At 37.6% G+C, this 20,721-nt stretch overlaps 1 protein-coding gene and 2 pseudogenes across 1 annotated transcript; 2 read left to right on the forward strand and 1 right to left on the reverse strand.

Moving 5' to 3' along the window:
- The first annotated feature begins 224 nt into the window (after positions 1-224).
- LOC149014859 (uncharacterized) lies at positions 225-3,313 on the forward strand (annotated as a pseudogene).
- Positions 3,132-5,134, reverse strand: LOC149014860 (uncharacterized; annotated as a pseudogene).
- Positions 5,135-7,676: 2,542 nt separating this feature from the next.
- LOC149014861 (extra-large guanine nucleotide-binding protein 1-like) lies at positions 7,677-20,061 on the forward strand. The gene is made up of 8 exons (XM_089155043.1): positions 7,677-9,589; positions 9,679-9,816; positions 9,909-10,013; positions 10,175-10,360; positions 11,231-11,411; positions 12,465-12,706; positions 14,336-14,499; positions 18,974-20,061. The coding sequence occupies exons 1-8, from the start codon at positions 8,321-8,323 to the stop codon at positions 19,557-19,559; spliced, it is 2,871 nt and encodes a 956-aa protein (XP_089011169.1). The 5' UTR covers positions 7,677-8,320; the 3' UTR covers positions 19,560-20,061.
- Positions 20,062-20,721: the final 660 nt, after the last annotated feature.

The raw sequence follows: 20,721 nt of genomic DNA on the forward strand, positions 1-20,721 counted from the left end.
GGTCCAACCATTAGTTTTTATAACTTGATTCGACCATCCGGTCTGGGTGGGTCCGATTATCTTTCAAAGAAATTCAATCAAAGTAGTCTTCTACTATTTATGAATTATCTAGAAGAGTAAGACAAGTGAGTAAATCTTCATAGTTTAGACTCCAAATCTAACTTTGTTATCTTATATCATATAAACACCAGAAGTTGGCATAAGAAAGTAAGTATTCAGATTCTTCTGTGGGATAAAGAGCCTTCCGTTCCTTAATTATCCGCCGAGATGGCCCTGTTTCTGGTTTAGTATAATGATTCAAATGCCCCAAATTTTAACCTCTATTTCCTTATTTGTCATCGATCCAATTTTTCCAAAACCCTAACTCCCGCTAGTTCGCTTGCATTCTGTGCTAAGAAGTTGCAGAAGAGACGAACGCAAGCACCTCAGACATGGCAGGTAATGTTTCGAGGCTCATTCTTTCTAGATTGTTTAAACATCTCTCTCATTGCTCTGAAAAGGGTTTCGAACAATCATTCAACTATACCTTTATTCAACCATTTTAGTACCATCTCTGATGGACGCCCGAGGAGAGAAAGAAGAGATGAACCAGATCTCTTCCGAGAATTCGAATCTGGTTCCGATGAGAGCCACAATAGGTACGAAGTTAACGACCAGAACCCACAAAATCCTCCTGAGCCAATACCCAACAGACCATTGAGAGGAGAAAGACCACGTAGTGTCTCTGACGACCATTTTCCCAGAAAATCCAAGCTTGGGTACGATGGTGATGATGATGGTGGCGGCCAACGAATGAGAATGTCTCATCGTAGTCCTCCTACCCAATTTCAAAACAGACCCATGAGAGGTGGAAAGAGAGAGGAGAAGTCTTATTCTGATCCTTTCTCCCGCAAACTCGACTTTAGCGATGACCTGGATGTTGATGAAAAGATGAACCAAGCCAAAGAAGATTCTCCTGTTCAATTCAATGAAAGATTCAAAATGCCTGAGACGAGAGACGTTCAGCTTGATACCAGTTTCCTTGACATGTTCAAGATTGGTGAAGACAAGAAGGAAGAACCAAAACAAGAAACTCCCAGCCAAACCTTTGAGATGACTGAGGACAAAGCAGCATTCGACACAATACCACAAGATGCCTATGAGATTTTCAGAAAAATGAAGGAAACTGGCCTAATCCCTAATGCAGTGGCCATGCTTGATGGTCTCTGCAAAGATGGGCTAGTCCAAGAAGCTATGAAACTCTTTGGGTTAATGCGAGAGAAGGGTACAATACCAGAAATTGTAATTTACACGGCTGTGGTGGAGGGATTTTGCAAGTCTCATAAGTTTGATGATGCCAAAAGGATTTTCAGGAAGATGCAAAATAATGGTATTTCTCCGAATGCCTTCAGCTATGGGATATTGGTTCAGGGACTATGTAAAGGGAGGAGGTTGGAAGATGCTGTTGAGTTCTGTGTCGAGATGTTAGAGGCTGGCCATTCTCCAAATGTGGCAACCTTTGCTGGTTTAGTTGATGGAATTTGTAAAGAAAATGAATTAGAGGAAGCTGAAAATGTTATAAAGAGGTTAAGGGAGAAAGGGTTATTTGTTGATGAGAAGGCTGTTAAAGAACATTTGGAGAAAAAAGGACCTTTCTCACCTCTGGTTTGGGAAGCTATCTTTGGGAAGAAAATCTCACAAAAACCATTCTAGATCTAGTTAGCGGAATGAAAAATAGTAAGTCTAGTTTCTGACTATCATTTATTCAAATTGTTCATATGATTGAGATATATCAAAATAGCATTTCATCAATACTGTATTGCCTATTAACTTTCAAGTGAGGGAATATATAATTGAATACCATGGATGTTTCATGTTTAATGCCTTGTATTTCTTTTCCAATGTCCATTGGTTGAATTCTCTTCCAGTGCTTAGTGAATTGGTAGATGAAGGAAAAACTGGTTGAATTCTCTTCCCGTTGGTTCAAACTTCCCCCTCCCTCTATTGCCAAACCCAGTAGTCTTTTTTTTTTTTTGGTAATAACCAAACCCAGTAATCCTGTCTGTCAGTTTGCTTGTAAGTATAGAGAAAGAGAGAGAGAGAGAGAGAGAGAGAGGAAAAAGGGGGTTTCATTCCCACTGATGTTAGAATACAGGATTTGGCAAAGCTTGCTAGATCTACAAAATTCCAAAACTCACTAGTTCTTATCACTTGTAAACAACTGATTTGAAAGTCATTTGAGTGTGGTGCAGAAACTAGAAACATAGATATTAGTAAAGTACAGCAAAACACATTCCACATTGCCAACTTGAGTTGGGAAAAATCTTAGTTGAGATGGGCAGTGCTAGAATGGCACAATCTATACAATGGCTTTCATCAAGTCCCAACAGCAAAACCTTCAAGGCTAGTTCTATGACAATCCCAATGGGTTTCCTTTTTGTTTATGATTAATTCCAAATTTTGTTCATGAAGAACAACAAATGCTGTCAATCATGTCTTATCCCTTAAATAGGCAACTTTGTAATTATAATTCATGAAAAAGTTGTTTAAGAACCCTCAATGGCTCCATCACTAGCAAATCCAGCTAAACCTTCTTTATTCAGGCTTCTAGCCAGGTTTTAATCAAATCTAAACGGTATATTCCTCTCCACTGGTGGTTCACCAGTCCTCTCCAAATAGCTAATGAGTGAATTGTTATCCGCCTGGTTAACAAGGGAATCAAATTGCAATTGCTCAGTTACAGGGTCAGAAGTGCCATTAATCTCAGCATATGGCTACTCTCATTCTTGGTAAGATCATATGGGTACTACAGGGGTAGGAAACTGTAAGATTTGACAACAATTTTTTGATATTGAGAAACTTCATTTTCCCCCCTTTTTGGGTAGCAATATTGAGAAGCTTCTAGTGGTTAGAAGGAGTGACAACCAGATTTTCTTTCATCTACCAATTCACTAAGCAATGGAAAATAAATACAAGGCATTAAACATGAAACATCCATGGCTATTCAATTAGATATTCCCTCACTTGAAAGTTAATAGGCAATACAGTGTTGATGAAATGCTATTTTGATATACCTCAATCATATTACAGAACAGTTTGAATAAATGATAGTCAGAAACTAGACTTACTATCTTCCATTCAGCTAACTAGATCTAGAATGGTTTTTGTGAGATTTTCTTCCCAAAGATAGCTTCCCAAACCGGAGGTAAGAAAGGTCATTTTTTCTCCAAATGTTCTTTAACAGCCTTCTCATCAACAACGAACCCTTTCTCCCTTAATAATATTTTCAGCTTCCTCTAGTTCATTTTCTTTACAAATTCCATCAACAAAACCAGCAAAGGTTGCCACATTTGGAGAATGGCCAGCCTCTAACATCTCGACACAGAACTCAACAGCATCTTCCAACCTCTTATCTTTACATAGTCCCTGAACCAATATCCCATAGCTGATGACATTTGGAGAAATACCATTATTCTGCATCTTCCTGAAAATCCTTTTGGCATCATCAAACTTATGAGACTTGCAGAACCCCTCCACCACAGCCATGTAAATGACAACTTCTGGTATTGTACCCTTCTCTTGCATTAACCCAAAGAGTTTCATAGCTTCTTGGACTAACCCATCTTTGCAGAGACCATCAAGCATGGCCACTGCATTTGGGATTAGGCCAGTTTCCTTCATTTTTCTGAAAATCTCATTAGGAATCAAGACCGGTTGATGGAGTGGATCACTGTAATCTTGATTTATAAAACCACTCACGAGAGCATCACTCCTTAGTGGAGAGGTTGGAGGTAACTGCTGCTAAAGGAGAGAAAGAACACAAGTTCTCTGTTGGTGTTGATCTTTTCAAAGTGAATGCTTTCATGGACTGAGAGTAGCAGTCACTACCATTTCCTTCAGGTCTGGATCTGTTTCCTTTAGAGATAAAGCTTTCAACGCATGCCATGCAAGTGTTTCAAATAGTGGAAGCTTGATAGAATTCCTAGATATTTGGGGTTCAATGAGGTGACTCTATTCACTGTTCGTCCACCATGTTCTAGTGCCCAAGCTTTATATTCTGGAGAATGCATCCATGGCTATGCTGCTAAATTGGGTTTGTTCTCAAAAACTAAGGTGGTGAACTCCCTTGTTAACATGTATGCATGGGAAATGCCCTTCTGCAGATGTAGAAGGTAATAACCCATTTAATGAAAGAACCAGATGAGTAGTTTCTGCAATTCTAGTCACTAGTCTTTGTTTAAGACTTCTAAAGATTCTAGCCCTCCATTATTACTGATCGTCTGCAATCGCAGCCAACAAAGAGGGAAATTCAATATTTCCCAAGAAGAAGAAATTGATGTTGGAGCAAGGAGAAGGATTTGCAGATCCGCCATGGAAACAGCAAGAGAAATAAAAATAGAGAGTTGAAAAAATAAAATGTTGTAATCACTAAGAAGAAGAGACTTACGACCAAACTCTTTAATCACAAATAAAATATTAAAATAACAAGCGAAACTATTTTTGCCTCTATGGTACAGTCGCAGACAAGGGAAGGAGAAGAAACTTAAAAAACCTCAACCTCAATCTGCAACGAATAATTCACAAAACCATCATCTCCTTTCTAATAGTTATAATTTCATTTGAGAGAGAATTCTTCCATATTCAAATTAGTAAAAAATTTTTTTTTGGTAGAAAGGGGTCTATATATTAACGCGTGGCCCACGCAAGACATCAAGATTACAAAGATCAAGAAGCCAAGGATCCAAAATAGACCAAAGAGTCCGGCACGCTACGGACACAACCTTACAAGCAAGAGAGTCAGCTATTGCATTACACTCCCTTAAAATATGAAGAAAAGATACATTCTGAAGCTGAGAAGCAAGAGTCACCACATCCCAGACTAGGTTTTGGATGTCCACCGGAATCAGCTCCAAATTGGTCACCAATTTGATTGTTGTTGCCGAATTTGATTCCACCAAGACATTTCAATACCCCTCCTCTAAAGCCAGTAAAATACCCTCTCGCAGAGCCAGAATTTCACCCTCCAAATTGAGTCAAACTGGGCCGGAATTACCAACCCTTTAATGAGCTTACCCATGGAGTCCCTACAAATAACACCAAGGCCACACCCATCCCCGTTTGATGCTGCATCGACATTGATCTTCAGGAAGCCCATAGGAGGGCAAGCCCAGAACACCCTATGCTGAGAAACTTCATCTTCCTGATCTGCGGTCTCCAAATTAGTGAATGGAAGATGTACATTAATATTATTTGAATTTAAATTATAATTTGTTGATACTTTAACTATAATTCAATCTCTTGGTTGGAGATAAGATCAATCGAGGATAGAATTAATTACGACCAAACTCCTTCATCTTATGCTGCACAATTAGTGAAGTGTGCTGGGGTAAACTAGTAATTGACTGTAGATCCAGATGTAATTTAAGCCACTAAAGGAACCTAACTTGATTTTAAACTTTTTTAATACAAAATTTAAAATAAGACAAGAGATGAATTAAAAAAATATCAAGACTGGTCATTTTATCCATTGGGTACGTCAACAACATACATCTTATTGGTTACAAAAAGAGAAAAAAGACAAGAGACATCTTATTCAATCAATTAATTGTTCGCCCAAAAAGAAATACAAGTAAATTATCTTCGATTTATTTGAATATAGAGGTACTCAAAATTTTTTTAAATTTAAAATCGAATCATCCGATTACTAAAACAAAATGGATCAGAAGAAGTGGACCCATTTATATAATATGGTTCAAATGTGACCAATGAGTGACCAAATGAGGTAATCGAATCAGATTTATGGTTCTAAATATAAGTATTTAATCATCTACACGTGAAATTTGTCCTGATTGTGTTGTGCTAACTTAGACCAGAAATCTCAAATCGGTGGTTGGAGATGGAGAATAATTATTTATTTTAGTTTTAAAATTTATTTAATATAGAGAATTATTCTACGAAATAATTTGATTAATTAATTTATTAGTTAGGTAAAAAAATTGGTTAGAAAAAGGAAGGGTTAAATTAAGATTCGGATTTGGATTTAAAAATGATTGATTTGTTAAAAAAATTAGACGTTTAAATTGAGTAAAAATACTTTGGTTCTTGCATGCAATTATATAAACTAAGATAAATTACATTTATACTTTCTATGTTTGCAGACAGCTACATTTATATATTCTATATTTATTTTATTACAAACGTCCCTTTTTCTGGTGTTATATAATTAAAAAACATAAGAGTGTAAATATAATATAATGAATTATAGTGGATGCAAACGTAATTGTTTGCAAACATAGGCAGTACTAAATCAAAGAAAAATTAATAATTATAAAAAGTAAAACTAAATAATTTTTGAGATCTAAAACTAACATATGCACTCAACAAAGAGCTTTATTAAAAGGAAAAAAAAATGTTTTCAATTTTATAGATTCAAAAAGTGGCGAGTGGATGGAGAATTCAACATCTTGACTTCATTCTGTCTTTTTTAAGTTATCTAACCAATCAATAGAGAAATGTGCAAAAATCGTTTGTAGAAGGAAGAAATAAAGAATTGGAGAAGTTGAAGCTTTACCATATATAATGTCAAACAAAAGGATTACAACCCAAGCCACCAAAAGAGATGTGAAGCCCAAGAATTTGTAATTGTTTGCAGCAGTATCGTATGGAGAAAGCATACGTGCTTGCAGTGACAAATTTATGGGTTTTTATCTTCTTCTTTTTTCATGCAGTTATTAACCAGGTCGGAATATAATTTATTTTGGTTAGAATTAATCACAAATTTTATTCATAGGGGTAACATTCGAGAATCTTAATGAGTCAATGGAAAAAACATGGAATTCAGATGAATAAATTCTACTATAGGAAGAGATTAACGAATCAATATGAGAAAGAAAGTTGTGCCAGTTGGATTATCTGACGATAGATAACAATTAGGTTATTCAGTATAAATGCTTCACCTACACCATCCAAAGGTAATGCTCAATTATTTCTCACAAGCTTATGGCAATCGTGTGTAGAGCTTTTTGCACCCCATTCTTAGGGCAATTTTGCTTTCGTGATCTAACTTGCTTGTCAGAGTTAGCTTCCCGACCATTCAAGTCGGCTTGCTCTCCCTGTTTTGTCTTTGTTAATAGGTTTAGACTGAGTCCATCGTGCTTCAATCATGATTCAATTAAGGAGTTAGATTTGGTACAACAGATTGCATGGTAGATGGAATGAGAAATAAAGAAGTTCAATGAAAAATCTATCAATGCTAGTACCCATCAATTAGGATATCATAATAGGAATTATAACTAAGAAGTGGTTGAGATTAGTTGTATTGATTGAACTGAACCAACAATAGATCAAAATGGTAGAGGATATTACTATCTTGACGCTACTATCGGATATGTAGGTATATTTAGTCAGTCAATGCTTAAAGGTTGACTTCCCTCCTAAATTTTTAGTGATTTCCTACCAAATGATAGGTCCATTTACCTTCATGCACACGCAATTGCAGAATGCTAAGAGAAGAATATATTTTGGTCAAGAGCGTGGAAAAAAGGGATGAGAAAAAGGAAAATTAGCAGAGTAACGAGAGGCGGCGTAGAAGTTACTCAGTTTGAGTAGTTGGAACCGTAGAAGTAGAGTTGAGATTGACAGCGACATTCCCTCCCAAGAGAGAAACACACACCTCTCTCCTCTCCATCATTCTCATCTCATAAAAATTTACGAAATCCGAGCTCGCTTCCGAGTTCCGACAAGGCACAAAGAAAGAGAAGACAAAAGCTACTTGTTCTGACATCTCACCAATCTCAGCCTATTGGGAGTTGGGACTCGACCAACCTGATTCCCTTCAATAGAATTAATCTATCTATCTATCTAAAGAGGAAAAAAGAAAAGTGGAATTCCAGTACCTTCAAAGTCTCATTAGCTTAAAACTTCTTTTCTTTTCCTTTCCATTTCACTTTTAATTCTCAAGTGCTCATGGACCTCAAATCCCTACTCTTCTCTGTAAATGTCAAGGTTTCCTCAACTAACGCGGCGTTGAACGAGTAAGAATCGTCTTTGCCGGAAATGAGGTGACCCTTTTGTATTTTGCTTACAATCTGCTACTAGTCTCTTTGTTTCATCTTCATGGGTATCTTTCAATTCCAAGTCTTTCTACTTGCTTTTATGTGGGTTAGGTTTAGATCAAGGTTTTCTTCTCTGTAAACAATGAAATGGATAATAGAGGAGAACGGTTCTTAGGATCTCAGGTTACCGGAAATAGTTAGGAGCTTCCTTCTATGTTGGTTTGTTTGGGTGGATTTTAAGGGATTTGGGGCTAAGGGTTTTCTGTAAAACCAGAGCCAGACACGAAATGAAGGGGGTTCTGAGCAGTGTATTGCCTGTTGGGGCGTTGGTTCCTGTTAAGGAGGATGATGTAGAGTATTCGTTTGCTATGGAGTATAAAGGCCCTCTTGTCTCATATGATCTTCCCCGAGCTGTTCCTATCGACATCAGGCAGATTCCGACTGCTGCGGTGGTTGCCCCTAGTGCAGTGCCTGATAAAGTGTCTTTGCCGGTTGTTCAGCCACTCTTCTCAAGAGATCCCACGAAGAAGAAATCGTCAGAAAAGCCAACCCGAGGTTCTGACGCTGATTACTCTCCAAATTCCGTCATTGGGTTTCAGCCTCAAAGTAGAGACAGTTATGATTGTCGATTGTCTGATGAATTCAGTAACTCCGATACTGTAGGGTTCTCAAATGGCCATAATGGATGTTGTGACCTCTTGGATGTAGTTGATGATAGCTCTGGTGCACCGGAAATCTCGAATAGCCGTGAACGTTCGTGTGAGTTGTCTGGAGGATTAGGGAGTTCAGGCACGTTGGAGTTCTCTCACAGCCTTGATCACTCAAATGACTTATCGGGCAGCTCAGGTGTATTGGGATCCTTGAATGAGTGCAAGGAGAGATCAGATTTTGTAGAAGATATTATAGATGATGTAAACACTCTGGATTGGGGTGGGACTGAGTCGGTTCCCAGTTCGCATTTCATGTCTTCTGAGATTTCTTCCTGCCACGGCGATGATGCCAACGATGTTGCACCTTGCCATGCCAAAAGAACATCAGTAGTAACATTTCTTGATGTTGAATCGAGTGGCGCACTTCATGAGGATGCCAGTTCCGGCAAGGCAGAAGTTAACGAATACAAAAGTATGACTGAAACAAAGGGGCGGAAAGGATCATGTTATCGCTGCAATAGAGGAAATCGGTTCACAGATAAGGAGGTCTGCATTGTGTGCAATGCAAAGTATTGCAGCAACTGCGTCTTGAGGGCAATGGGGTCGATGCCAGAAGGAAGGAAATGTGTCACCTGCATAGGGTTTCCTATTGATGAGTCAAAAAGAGGTAGCTTGGGTAAATGTTCTCGAATGCTTAAGCGGCTCCTTAGCCAGTTGGAAATTCAGCAGATAATGAATGCTGAGAAATTATGTGAAGCAAATCAGCTGCAGCCGGAACTTATTTATGTAAATGGGAAGCAGCTTTCTCAAGAGGAGCTGATCTTATTGCAGGGCTGCCAAAACCCACCAAGGAAACTAAAACCAGGACGTTATTGGTATGATAAAGTGTCTGGTCTATGGGGAAAGGTGAACATTGCGTCCATCAGATTTGTGTTCCAGTTTTCTTTGTTATGTTGAATAATTTCTAAACTTGATTTTGTGGACAAACTTAACAGGAAGGACAGAAGCCAAGCAGGATGATTACGGCCGATTTAAAGGTTGGGGGTGCTATCATGCAAAACGCCAGCAATGGAAACACTGGAGTTCTTATAAATTGTCGGGAGATTACTAAAGTGGAACTTCGGATGCTTCAGGTTTTGTGTTGCATAGAATAAGTTATGTCTGATATTGAAATTGTCATTATGTAAACTGTTTAATATCAACACCATTTTGTTGAAATTTGCAGTTGGCGGGTGTGCAATGTGCCGGAAAACCACATTATTGGTTAAATGCAGATGGATCATACCAAGAAGAGGGTCAGAAAAAGATGAAAGGGAATATATGGGACAAGGTGCAGTCTGCATTTTGATGTGCTGTGTTCTCTTTTATTTATTTATTCAGATTCAGTTCCTTTATAAACATTCATCTGTTTGTTGGTTTAAATGTTGAACTTATTCTTCTTTTATTTTTTTTGGGGTGGTGGGTTATGGGGGGTATTTATTATTTTTTCAGTCTGGAACAAAGCTTGTTTGTGCTTTGCTGTCGCTGCCAGTTCCTTGTAAGTCTTCAAATAATTGTCAAGATGGTGTTAATAATTTCGTAAATGGAGTTATCCCAGACTACTTTGGCCAACGAGCACTACAGAAGCTTCTTTTGGTTGGTAATAAGGGAGCCGGATCAAGTACCATATTCAAACAGGTAAAAGCCTACTTAGGTAAAACAACTTTATCAGTCACCTGCTAAGTTGTTTTCTATTTATTTATGATTATTTGATTTTAGAAATATAGGAAGCAATTGTTCGTTCTATGTTGTTTTTGTCATGCTAGTATGATAAAGTGTTGTTTTGTTTGTCCAACTTTATTGGCAGTTTTCGTATAATGTTGTTTCATTATTTTTCAGTCACTACTCTTTTACCTTCAAATTTCAAGCATGGGCTGGTCAATTGTAGAACTCTGCTTTCTCTCTCTTTTCTTTTTTAGTCTTCCCCAACATGGCCCAAACCAATGGTGTTGTTTGGTATGTCTAGGTTACTAGAGTTGGTTTCTAATTATTTCAGTTTAGTTTGTTGTGTTGGAAACAATTCCTATCAGAGCTTGAAGTTTGGCAATTTTCCTGTTACAACTTACAACTAGGATTCTTTGTTGTGTTTTTAGATGTCTAATAAGGAAAAGAGTCCCTGTCTTGTTAAAGTATGACTTCTGAATTTTCAGGTCTCCTAAGAAATGTTCTGGCAGGGCCTGTAGAAAAGATTTCCGAATTTCTGCTCTAGAACTTATCCTGTGTTTCTCCTACTCCTTAGTAGTGTTTTTCATACAGAAAACCTATTTAACATCTGCTTCTACATTTTGCTGTCCCTTCTTTTAAATAGTCTTTTTTTTTTTTTGGTAGAATCTTTTAAATAGTCATGTTTTCATTAGAATCTACAAAAGCTTTTTAAATTTTGGGTAGATATTTTTTTTAAGCACTATTAAGTACAGGTTAGTGGGGTGAATAAGGCTGCATATATTATTAATTTTTTTTCTTTCCAGGATACTAAAATTTGAGGAATTGGTAATTTGCTTATTTCAGGCCAAGATTTTGTACAGCTCTGCTCCTTTCTCAGAGGATGAGCGTGAAAATATTAAGCTGATGATCCAAACCAATGTATACAAATATCTTGCAATACTGATTGAGGGTCGTGAACAATTTGAGGAAGAAAGTCTGACTGAAATTACCAAAACAAATTATTGTGATCAATCTGGTAATCTAGGTATATATCAATGCTTGCTTTTTTGTAGTTTTTCTTCACTTTACTGGCAGATCTTTTTTCGTCTGTTGTTTTGGTGTTCGGGTTAATGACTAGAAATTATGCAGGATAATTGTTTTCCCTCTCTTATTTTAACATCTAGTTTAATGTGTAAAAAGTAAAAACTAATCTTCTGCACGAGATATGTGTTTTGTTCATGGTTCCATTTATTATATATTGTGAATTTGTGTCTCAATAAAAGGAAGCCTTGGCGGTCTCCCTAACATTAGCCACGTGAATAGTTAATTTAGCTATCAGATGTTTGATCATATAGCATATCTTTTTAGTTTTTGGTAAAACTTGTTGAACAGTTCTTTATTTCTTAGTTGTTTACACCTGTATTTATTATCGTTTATTCACACCTAACCTGCTGAAATTTTAGAAACTGATAATAGTGCAGTTAGCACCTGTGGTTTGTGTATGGATGGTGTTGCACCTAGTGGCTTGGGCAATAGTAAGTCCATATTTAGTTCTTGGTATGGTCCTGGCAGCCCTGATGTGTGACGTTGCATTAGCATATGGTAGTAGCAAAGGACTGTGAGTTGTCAATTGTCAATAATAATATATTGGAGATCACCTTTTTGATGTATATTTTGGTTTTCCTTTGGTTCTTAGGTACAATGAACGAGAGGCCTGGTTTTTTGGTTTACTGAGGACCAACCAAAACTGTTCTTGGAAAATTTTAAAGCTCTTTCTATAATTGTTTTTATTTAACCTGACCAAAATATAGATCAGCATGGCTTGGCATGGCCAGCTGAACTAACAACCATACTTCTGCATCTGCTACAACTACTGTGTAAGCTGTCCAGTAATATCAATATACAAATCCATGAGACTCCCATTCAGCAGATATTGGGTTCTGCTATGAATTGTTCATCTATCCAGACATCCCCACTCATTGCATTACTCTTCATTCTATGGAAACACTCCTGTAGATGTACATCCAGCGTGACCCTTTAGTTATTATGCCTAGCTAGTAATGGAATGGTATGTCTGATGGAAAATTGGTTAAAACAGGGAATGGTAATGAAAGTGAGGACAAAATAGCCTATTCCATTGCCCCAAGGTTAAAAGCATTCTCGGATTGGCTTCTCAAAGTTATGGTATCGGGTAATCTGGAAGCCATCTTCCCTGCTGCTACTCGAGAGTATGCTCCATTAGTTGAGGAGTTGTGGAAGGATGGAGCCATTCAGGCCACATATGATCGGAGAAGTGAACTGCAAATGCTACCTACTGTTGCTAGTTATTTTCTGGAGCGGGTAAGATTGCTCTATGGTTCTTCTTTGCCAAGTTTTAACTTTTTTGGTACTTGGAAGAGTTGGATAATTCAATATTTAAGTTTTTAAATTTTTTATTATGACCATTGATTTTGACTTTTTGAGTTGATGCTTCATGTTAGAGATGTACATATGGCTATTAATTTGCCATAAGTAGGGGTCAGAACACTCAACAGATGTTCCAAAATGAACCAGATATGAGGGTTTATGGGATTGTTTTCCCTTCTCACCACATAATTGCATCTGAACACTTTGTAATGATATCTTTTTCTTTTGGACCAAAAATGCAGCATAGAAGTTCCCAAGATGGAAACTCTAGCTTAAACAAGCAAAAAGCAAGCCTCCTTTGGAGCTCTACTCCCCTTCAATACAAACCTATTGATCCTTACAAATTAAATCCGTGGAACTTGTAAGAGACAAACCTGTTTGAGAACCTTTGGGACTTCTAATTTCAAAAGGAATGGTGTACCAAATCTTCTCAAAACATCTAGACCTTCCCACCCATTTCCTCAGGTTTTTCTCCCACCAAATATGATAAGACTGTGGCTGCAATGGTAGTTTTCTTACATTGTACTCACGGTTAATCCACCTCCAACTTCCTCTGAAGGATTGGAAAAACAACCCTTCATCACTGCACTTTCCCTGGCCACCTTCGAACACTTTTGCTGCTGTTGGGCTTTTAAAAAAGCAAATGCTCAAGGTCCTGAACTCCACTCCAACACAAGGAGCAGCTGGTGTTCACATTTGACCCTCTCCTATTCAACAAATCAGTTGTAGAAAGTCCTACCAAGAAAACTCTCCAGAACAAAGAGTGTTCAGGAAAATTTCCTTTTGAACCTCTCAACATTCCGCCAGCTGACATATCCTTCCTGCCACGAACAAAATCTGTAAATATATCTTTCCATTATGTACCACGATAATTACATCTGAATGCCTTGTAAGGCTACTTTTCCTATTATAAACTAATGTCAACTATATGAAACTTCCATATATCCACAAGATGAGACAGATAAAAGGGAAAAAAGAAGAAAAAGTGAAAAGCCTTGGTGGGATAAAATTATTCCTACTGGTTTCAAGAGATAATATGATCTTTGGATGATCATATTAAAACAATAAATGTACCAGAGAAACTCACACGTTAAAGGAAGGTTTGTGGTCCTAACCGTCAACTAGTAAAAATTTCTGATTTAGTGGAATGCTTAATCCCCATCTTTATCCTTAGTTGGTTTAGTGCCTCAGGGAAATATATCAATTACATTGTGAGGTTTTCTGCTACATACAGAAGAATAATTCTTGTATTTTTAGGTACTTTTGATTAGCATTCTGGTCTATCACACGTTGTCTTTCCCATGAATAATGGTAATGTCTGGAATGAAACTGGTTTTGAGAATTTGGCCCTTGTATGGTTGCTAGGCTCAAACAAGCCTCTGGAAAAAGGTGGAAGTGGTGTGGCATGTGTGCCCCAATTAGACCACCAGCTTCGTGACTTTGGTGTTGGCATAATCAATGCTTCTCATGTATATGATTGCATGTCTCAGTAATTTTTATCTTGTGAAACTGTTTTTGTAGTACTGTCGGGGTCATAATTCTAAAATTTTATGTATTCTACAGGTTGTTGAGATTTGTAGGACAGACTATGAACCTTCGAACATGGACATCCTATACTCTGAGGGAATCACTTCATCAAATGGGCTTGCATCCATGGACTTCTCATTCCCACAGTCAGCAAATGGTAGCAACCCTGACACGGCTAGAGAGCATGATCCTGTCCTAAGGTTGGTATTGATTTTTATACTTTGGTTATTATGCTGCCTTCTGATTTTTCTGACCTGACACCTGCCAGATCACCTTGAACATGAAACCCTTATGACTACATGGCCATTTATCCAATCCATTTAATTATCTTTTCAAGGAGTACAATTGGATGAAAAATTCTCCATTTGGTACTGGATATGCTATCAAACTGAGTTCTAGATTCAAATAGTGCAAACATGGTGCATAGGCCCTGAATGGCCTGAGGCTTCCACCTGATTTTGCTTCTCTTTAGGGAAATGAAAGGGCCAAAATATTATGGAAATATGTATATATTATCGAAGTTATAGAACTAAGAAGTAGAGTCAGGTGTTCTTAATTGTACAGGTAAGTTGTGATTCCCGAATAAAAAGAAGATACAGTACTTGCTTTGGTGAATCCAGAGCAAATTAGGAAAGACCTGTAAAGGGCTCCCTGATGTCAATCCCGGTCTTGGAAAACCCTATTTTAGATCACTATGGGCCCAACAAAGAATAGAAATCTTATGTCAAAGGATTGATGGCAAAAGAGGGCATAAGTTGAAATATAAATGGATGTGTAATAGTAGAAATCTTACGTCAAAGGATTGATGGCAAAAGAGTACATAAGTTGAAATTTGTAAATGGATGGTGTAATAGTAAATAAATTGAACTTACTTCAACAACCCCCCCCCCCCCCCCCCAAAAAAAAAAAAAAGGAAAAAAAAAAAAGAAAGAAAGAAAGAAAGAAAGAACGAACTTACAAGAGGGTGGCTGTAGCCTGGTTTACTGAAAGGTCAATGCCATTAGGGATAAGCAAAAGAAATGTGATGTGTAAATGGGAGGGGTGAACTTGGTACGGAAAGGTAAAATAAGGATGGAGTAATAGTTCTAAGAAAAAGGGTAGTATCTGAAAGAACAATATAAGGGTTTCACATATCACCAAATGTTTGTCTTCAGACTTCAGAAGTCAAACAGCATCAATGTTCAGAATGAACTTATATAGCCCTACAGCTCTTGCCCAGATGTCACTTAAATGTTCCATTGTCCTCAACCCACCATTAGGTACATCCAGCATCCAAAGAACTGAGTTCAAGTCCTCTGAAATCGAATGTATGCATGATGGTAATCTCTCTTAGCGGAACAGGGTTTTCAGAGTGAAATTCTGGGGTTAGAGAACTCTCGCAAGAAGATGAGAGGGAGTGATTGAATTTGTGTTTGGGGAAAACCAAAATACCGCTGAAATAGGGGAAAACAGCAGCAAGGAAAAAATAACACAGAAGAAAAGAGGGGGATTTGAAGGTAATGATTGGTGAGAAGAAGAGAAAGGGTAAGATTCTTTTTGCCACATTTATGGTAAACAAACTCAATAAACCTTCTATTTTCATCTTCATTCGTTGGTTACAGCTATGTACTTAAAGAAGAGATGAAAGACTTCTAACTGGATTCTCTGACTGTAACAAACTCTAGATCTGCAGACTCTGAAACCAACTACTGCTAATGTAATGAAAGAGAATACGAAATCACTACCTGCAAGAGACGAGAAAAGAGGGAAGAAAGTTGCTGAGAACCATGACAGACTCACTATATATCACGGACATAAAATCTTGGTTTGTAATGTTTAGTCTACAGCAAATAGAGTCCAAGTCGAACTCCTACTTAAGATTAAAAAACTGACGTAGGGTGGGGACACTACCCCTCAAGTTAGTTAGTGTAAAAAATTCTCCAGCCTGTAAACAAGAACACATATTATTGCAGAAGCAGTCTTGAACATAAATAGCAGTTATAGATGTCAGTGAGCACAAGGAGAACTTCAGTCTGGTAGCAATCAGCCTAATAATTGGTAACAATAGTAGATGAAGTCAAAGAAATCCAACATAACATCAGCAATGAACAAAACAAATGATAGAGAACATAGTCCCTAAACACATCATATTATAGCAGCAGCAACAACAACATCATAAGCTCTTTCCAAGGAAGGCATATTGTAAGTAGTGTATCTTCACAAAGAGTGTAGGTAGGAGTGCAACGTGCAACACCTATATCACAAGCTTTTCTGAAGGAAGGGAAGTGGTAATATTCTAAAATTAGATAAAAGTGCAAAATAAATGTGCTTATTTGCCCCACGTAGGTTGCGGATAAAGTTGCCATGAACCAGGTAAAAGTGCAGTTTAAGTTATACTGCAAACCAACTAGCAAACTTTCAAAAAAATTGCAACCCCAGATTAAATTCCAAGACCTAAATTGGGTGCTTCCGGCCCATGGATGGTAATAGAGACTGTATTGTAAAGAAAGAATGGTAATTGCATAATTTGTCCCAAAGTGATTTAAGTAGGTTGGCAAACTTGTAAATAATCAGATCTCAATTAACAACAGAAGTACAATTCTGTAAATTTTGGCTACATTTATGGGAATTGAGACCTAATTAGAACAAAAGTGGAAAAAATGAAAAAGGAAAACTACAAAATCTCTAATTGAAATTGGTTGTAGAAACCAAAGGGGAAGGGTCACTTGATAGATTAAAGGAAAGGATACAAGGGGGACTCTGTATTATTTACCAGGGATAAACTTGGGAAGGGAAACAAAATAAGGATAAGGTCAGTTTATAGAATTAAAGTCATAAAACACTTATTGTCTTCTACCTCTAAATGCGAACCAGGTGGTGGAACAGTTGAATTGCAAGAGGAAAAAGTTTCCATTAAAACTCCTATGGAATATTCGAGAGGCATTCCCAACCAAGATACAAATCCTGCAAACCATTTTAACTTGAATAATCTCTGAACAGAATTGGTTTTTGGTAGAAAACCATGGAACAAGCAAGACTTGGTGGTCTGCACTAGGGTACTGCTGTCATGAAGGAGAATCTTAAAGACTTGAAGTGAAAGATGAAAACTGGTTTGCCCTTTTGACTCTGAGAAAGGGGGTAACCATGCCATCATTAATCAAGGGCTTCATGAAAACTAATCAGAAATTCAACTATTCATCATCACCAAACAATCAACTTAGGGGTTTCAGCAGCTGCAATTGATTAAAATTGCAGCAACATAGTAATTACAGAAAACTGACATGCACCCGTTTGTAGCATGAACAACAAATTGAAGAATTGATTAGCGGAACAATTCAACAGTGGCAGGCGGTAGCCAATTTTCATTCTCATCAATTGAAATCAGTAAATGGGAGACCTAAGATTTTCATTTTTCTATCTACTAGGATTTTCACTAACCATAAACTGGAAAACCTAGAATGAGTCAGAACTGATTTCAAGGAGAAAGCAAGTACTGTTACAGCATTGAATTCATGTATTTATACAGGATCTCAAATTAGTACCTGCAAAGAGAAGAGAGGAAAGATATGCCAAGAACCATGATAGGCTGAGCTTGTATCTTTCATGGACAGGCAACTTTAATTTGCAATGTTCAGTTAAGCTAACAGATTCTAAGTAGAACTACTTTAGAGGTACAACTCAAGCCACAAATTACTAAGGAAACTAAACCAGGACAACTCTTAAGAGATTCAACTCACTTTTCAACAACCCTCTATTATGAACAGTCTTAAACATGTTATTTGTTGCTAATTCTAGTAGAAAGAAATGAATTGCAGAGTACAAAAAATAACCCAGAGGCTCTAAACACCTCTAGTGCAACATCATCTCCCTGTGCTCTATTTGGTTGCAATCCTCAGAGAATCTGTTCTGTATATTTTTCCTTGATTTCTCCTGTATGAATCCAGACTGAGATTTTTGCACATGGATGTGGCTTTGATTGAGCACCAGATGTACTGCTATATGGCTAAACTTGTACTCTGGTGATCATCCCAGGAACACAACCGAAGTGTTATAAAGAAGATTTGGCCAACATAGATTTCATTTTTTTGAACAGAGCTTCCTGTATACAAGCACCTACAGAAAGAAGAATGGTGTAGCAGAATTCCAGAACAAGAGAAAATGGAGGAATTGAGCATCTGAAATATTTTAAAAAGGAAAAACAAATAAAGAAATAGGTGAAAGGATTGTGCTGTCAAACGTATCCTCTGTTTTGGCAGACTGAGATGTTCTCGCCAAATGAAATGAGCTGAGTCTCTCCCCTAGGAAAGCTTCCTTGATGAACAGAACATTGCCCCAATTAATTGCAGAAGCTTAGTAAAAACCCAAAGAAAAAAAAAGAGTAGATGAAGGAAGAAATTGCACTAGAAACAAATATGGAGGAGACCAAATTAGAAATCTACCTTGTAAGTGTAGAACTTGAGACTATTTGGATAATTTTAAGGAGACGAGTACCTGTTTGACCTGAGTTAACCTGGTGAAGTGCAACAGAATTTCCAGAGTAAGCATTTGACTTTGGCTTGTGCCCCAGGTGCTGTCATGGTTACTTCTGTGACAACACTAGTTGACAGGGAAACCAAGGATTGAAGTTTGTCACGCATATGATCTGAGGGTAAAAAAGGGTATTCTTCTTAATATTTGGTAAAATTTTTTTGGCAGGTATCAACTCATTAGAGTGGATGCAAGAAGCCTTAGAGAAAACTGCAAGTGGCTGGAGATGTTTGAAGATGTTAGACTTGTCATATTTTGTGTTGCCTTGAGTGACTATGATCAAGTCTGTGATGATGGGAATGGGGTTGTGGTGAATAAGATGTTGGCAAGCAGGAGGCTCTTTGAGAGCATCGTCACTCATCCTACTTTCAATCAGATGGACTTCCTTCTGATACTCAACAAGTTCGATTTGTTTGAACAGAAGATTGAACAGGTCCCTCTTTCTGTGTGTGACTGGTTAAATGACTTCAACCCAGTGGTCAGCCACCACCGCTCCAACAATAACAGCTTCAATAATAACTCATCGCTGGCTCAGCAGGCTTCCTTCTATATTGCTGTTAAGTTCAAGAGGCTGTTTTCATTTCTTACTGAACGTAAGTTGTACGTTTCGATGGTAAATGGTTTGGATTCAGATACGGTTGACCAAGCTCTCCATTATGCGAGCGAGGTTCTGAAGTGGGATGATGAAAGAGCCTTCTTCAGTATAAGTGAATATTCAATTTACAGCACGGAAGCAAGCTCCATATCTCATTGATGTTCTGAATGGGGGAAGGGCTTGTGAATGCTGCACCTTTGTTAAAATCAGTTTCCAGTGCGAGTGTATATATACATAATCTGTAAAGCAAAAGAAAAAAGAAAAATGTTTAGGGAGCAAGTGCAACATGGTGCTTTTTTGTAGCTCCTGACTTGGGCACGGTGGATTCATCTCACTTTCAGCATATTTTATTATTTTTGCAGTTATTTATGCCTGATATTCAATTAATGATGCCCTTGCAAGTCTTTCATCCATCACCAAACTTTTGATGCTCTTGCTGGTTAAAATTTGTGCCGGAGAAGCTACTTAATCGTTGTCTCAACCTGAGTTCCTTTGTCATTTCAGCTCCTATTTTGAGGAGTGCTGTTTTTCTTTTGTTATAACATTCCATAATTCTTTAGCGGATGTTTTAGCCATGAAAGCTCAGTTGGTCTTGAGAACAATTATTGCTCTATACTCTCTGGTTCGGTGATTGTATTCTTATAATCTCGGCTGCTCCCCCCAATCAATTTTTCTACCCAAAAAAAAAAAAAAAACCTGAACTCGTTTTGGAGGAGTTATTTCGGAATTTTGATATGGTTTCAAATTGTGCTGAACCTAATTCTGTATCTGAAACGTTCAATTGGAGAGACATTATCTGAATGAATCGAAACGTTCAATTGTGGGGTAGACCTTGAAGGTGTAAGATCGATTTTTTCAGTGGAAGAACGAAATTTACCTAAAGGCGGCTATTGTGTGGTGGTGGTCCCTCCGTAAACTACCGAGATTTCTGTTCGTCTTGGACTGTTTCGGGTTAGTGGCAGACATGATCTGCCGAATCATAGCTTCTTGAGTTGATCCCAGCGTGTAAATTTGACTCAAGAGGATCAATAAATGCGCAATTTGATAGGTCTTACAGAATACTTTGAATCAGAAAAAGACAGACTTCTCCAAAAGATGAAAAGGACGATTCTCCTGCCATTTGAAATTGAATGATGTAATACAGTAATACTACGATCTTTAATTAAAGTTTCAAAGATTCTCTTAGGAGGGTTTCGAATCTTACTCTGATTTCCGAATTCCGATCCAGTAAACGATTTTTGATATTCGAATCAGAATTCCATAATCAACTGAGATATCAAATACAGAGATTTCAGAAGCAAGAGAGTTGAAAATTCTGAAT

The sequence above is a fragment of the Hakea prostrata genome, chromosome 5 (assembly GCF_041222555.1).
Source record: "Hakea prostrata isolate BN-2017 chromosome 5, UWA_Hpros_2, whole genome shotgun sequence".
NCBI classification, from domain to species: domain Eukaryota; kingdom Viridiplantae; phylum Streptophyta; class Magnoliopsida; order Proteales; family Proteaceae; genus Hakea; species Hakea prostrata.

Excerpts from the sequence above, each read along its gene's own strand:
- LOC149014861 (XM_089155043.1), top strand. The coding sequence starts at position 8,321 with ATGAAGGGGGTTCTGAGCAGTGTATTGCCTGTTGGGGCGTTGGTTCCT. Across the intron at positions 9,590-9,678 it reads TGTCTGGTCTATGGGGAAAG|GAAGGACAGAAGCCAAGCAG; the intron begins GTGAACATTGCG and ends CAAACTTAACAG. Across the intron at positions 11,412-12,464 it reads TGATCAATCTGGTAATCTAG|GGAATGGTAATGAAAGTGAG; the intron begins GTATATATCAAT and ends TGGTTAAAACAG.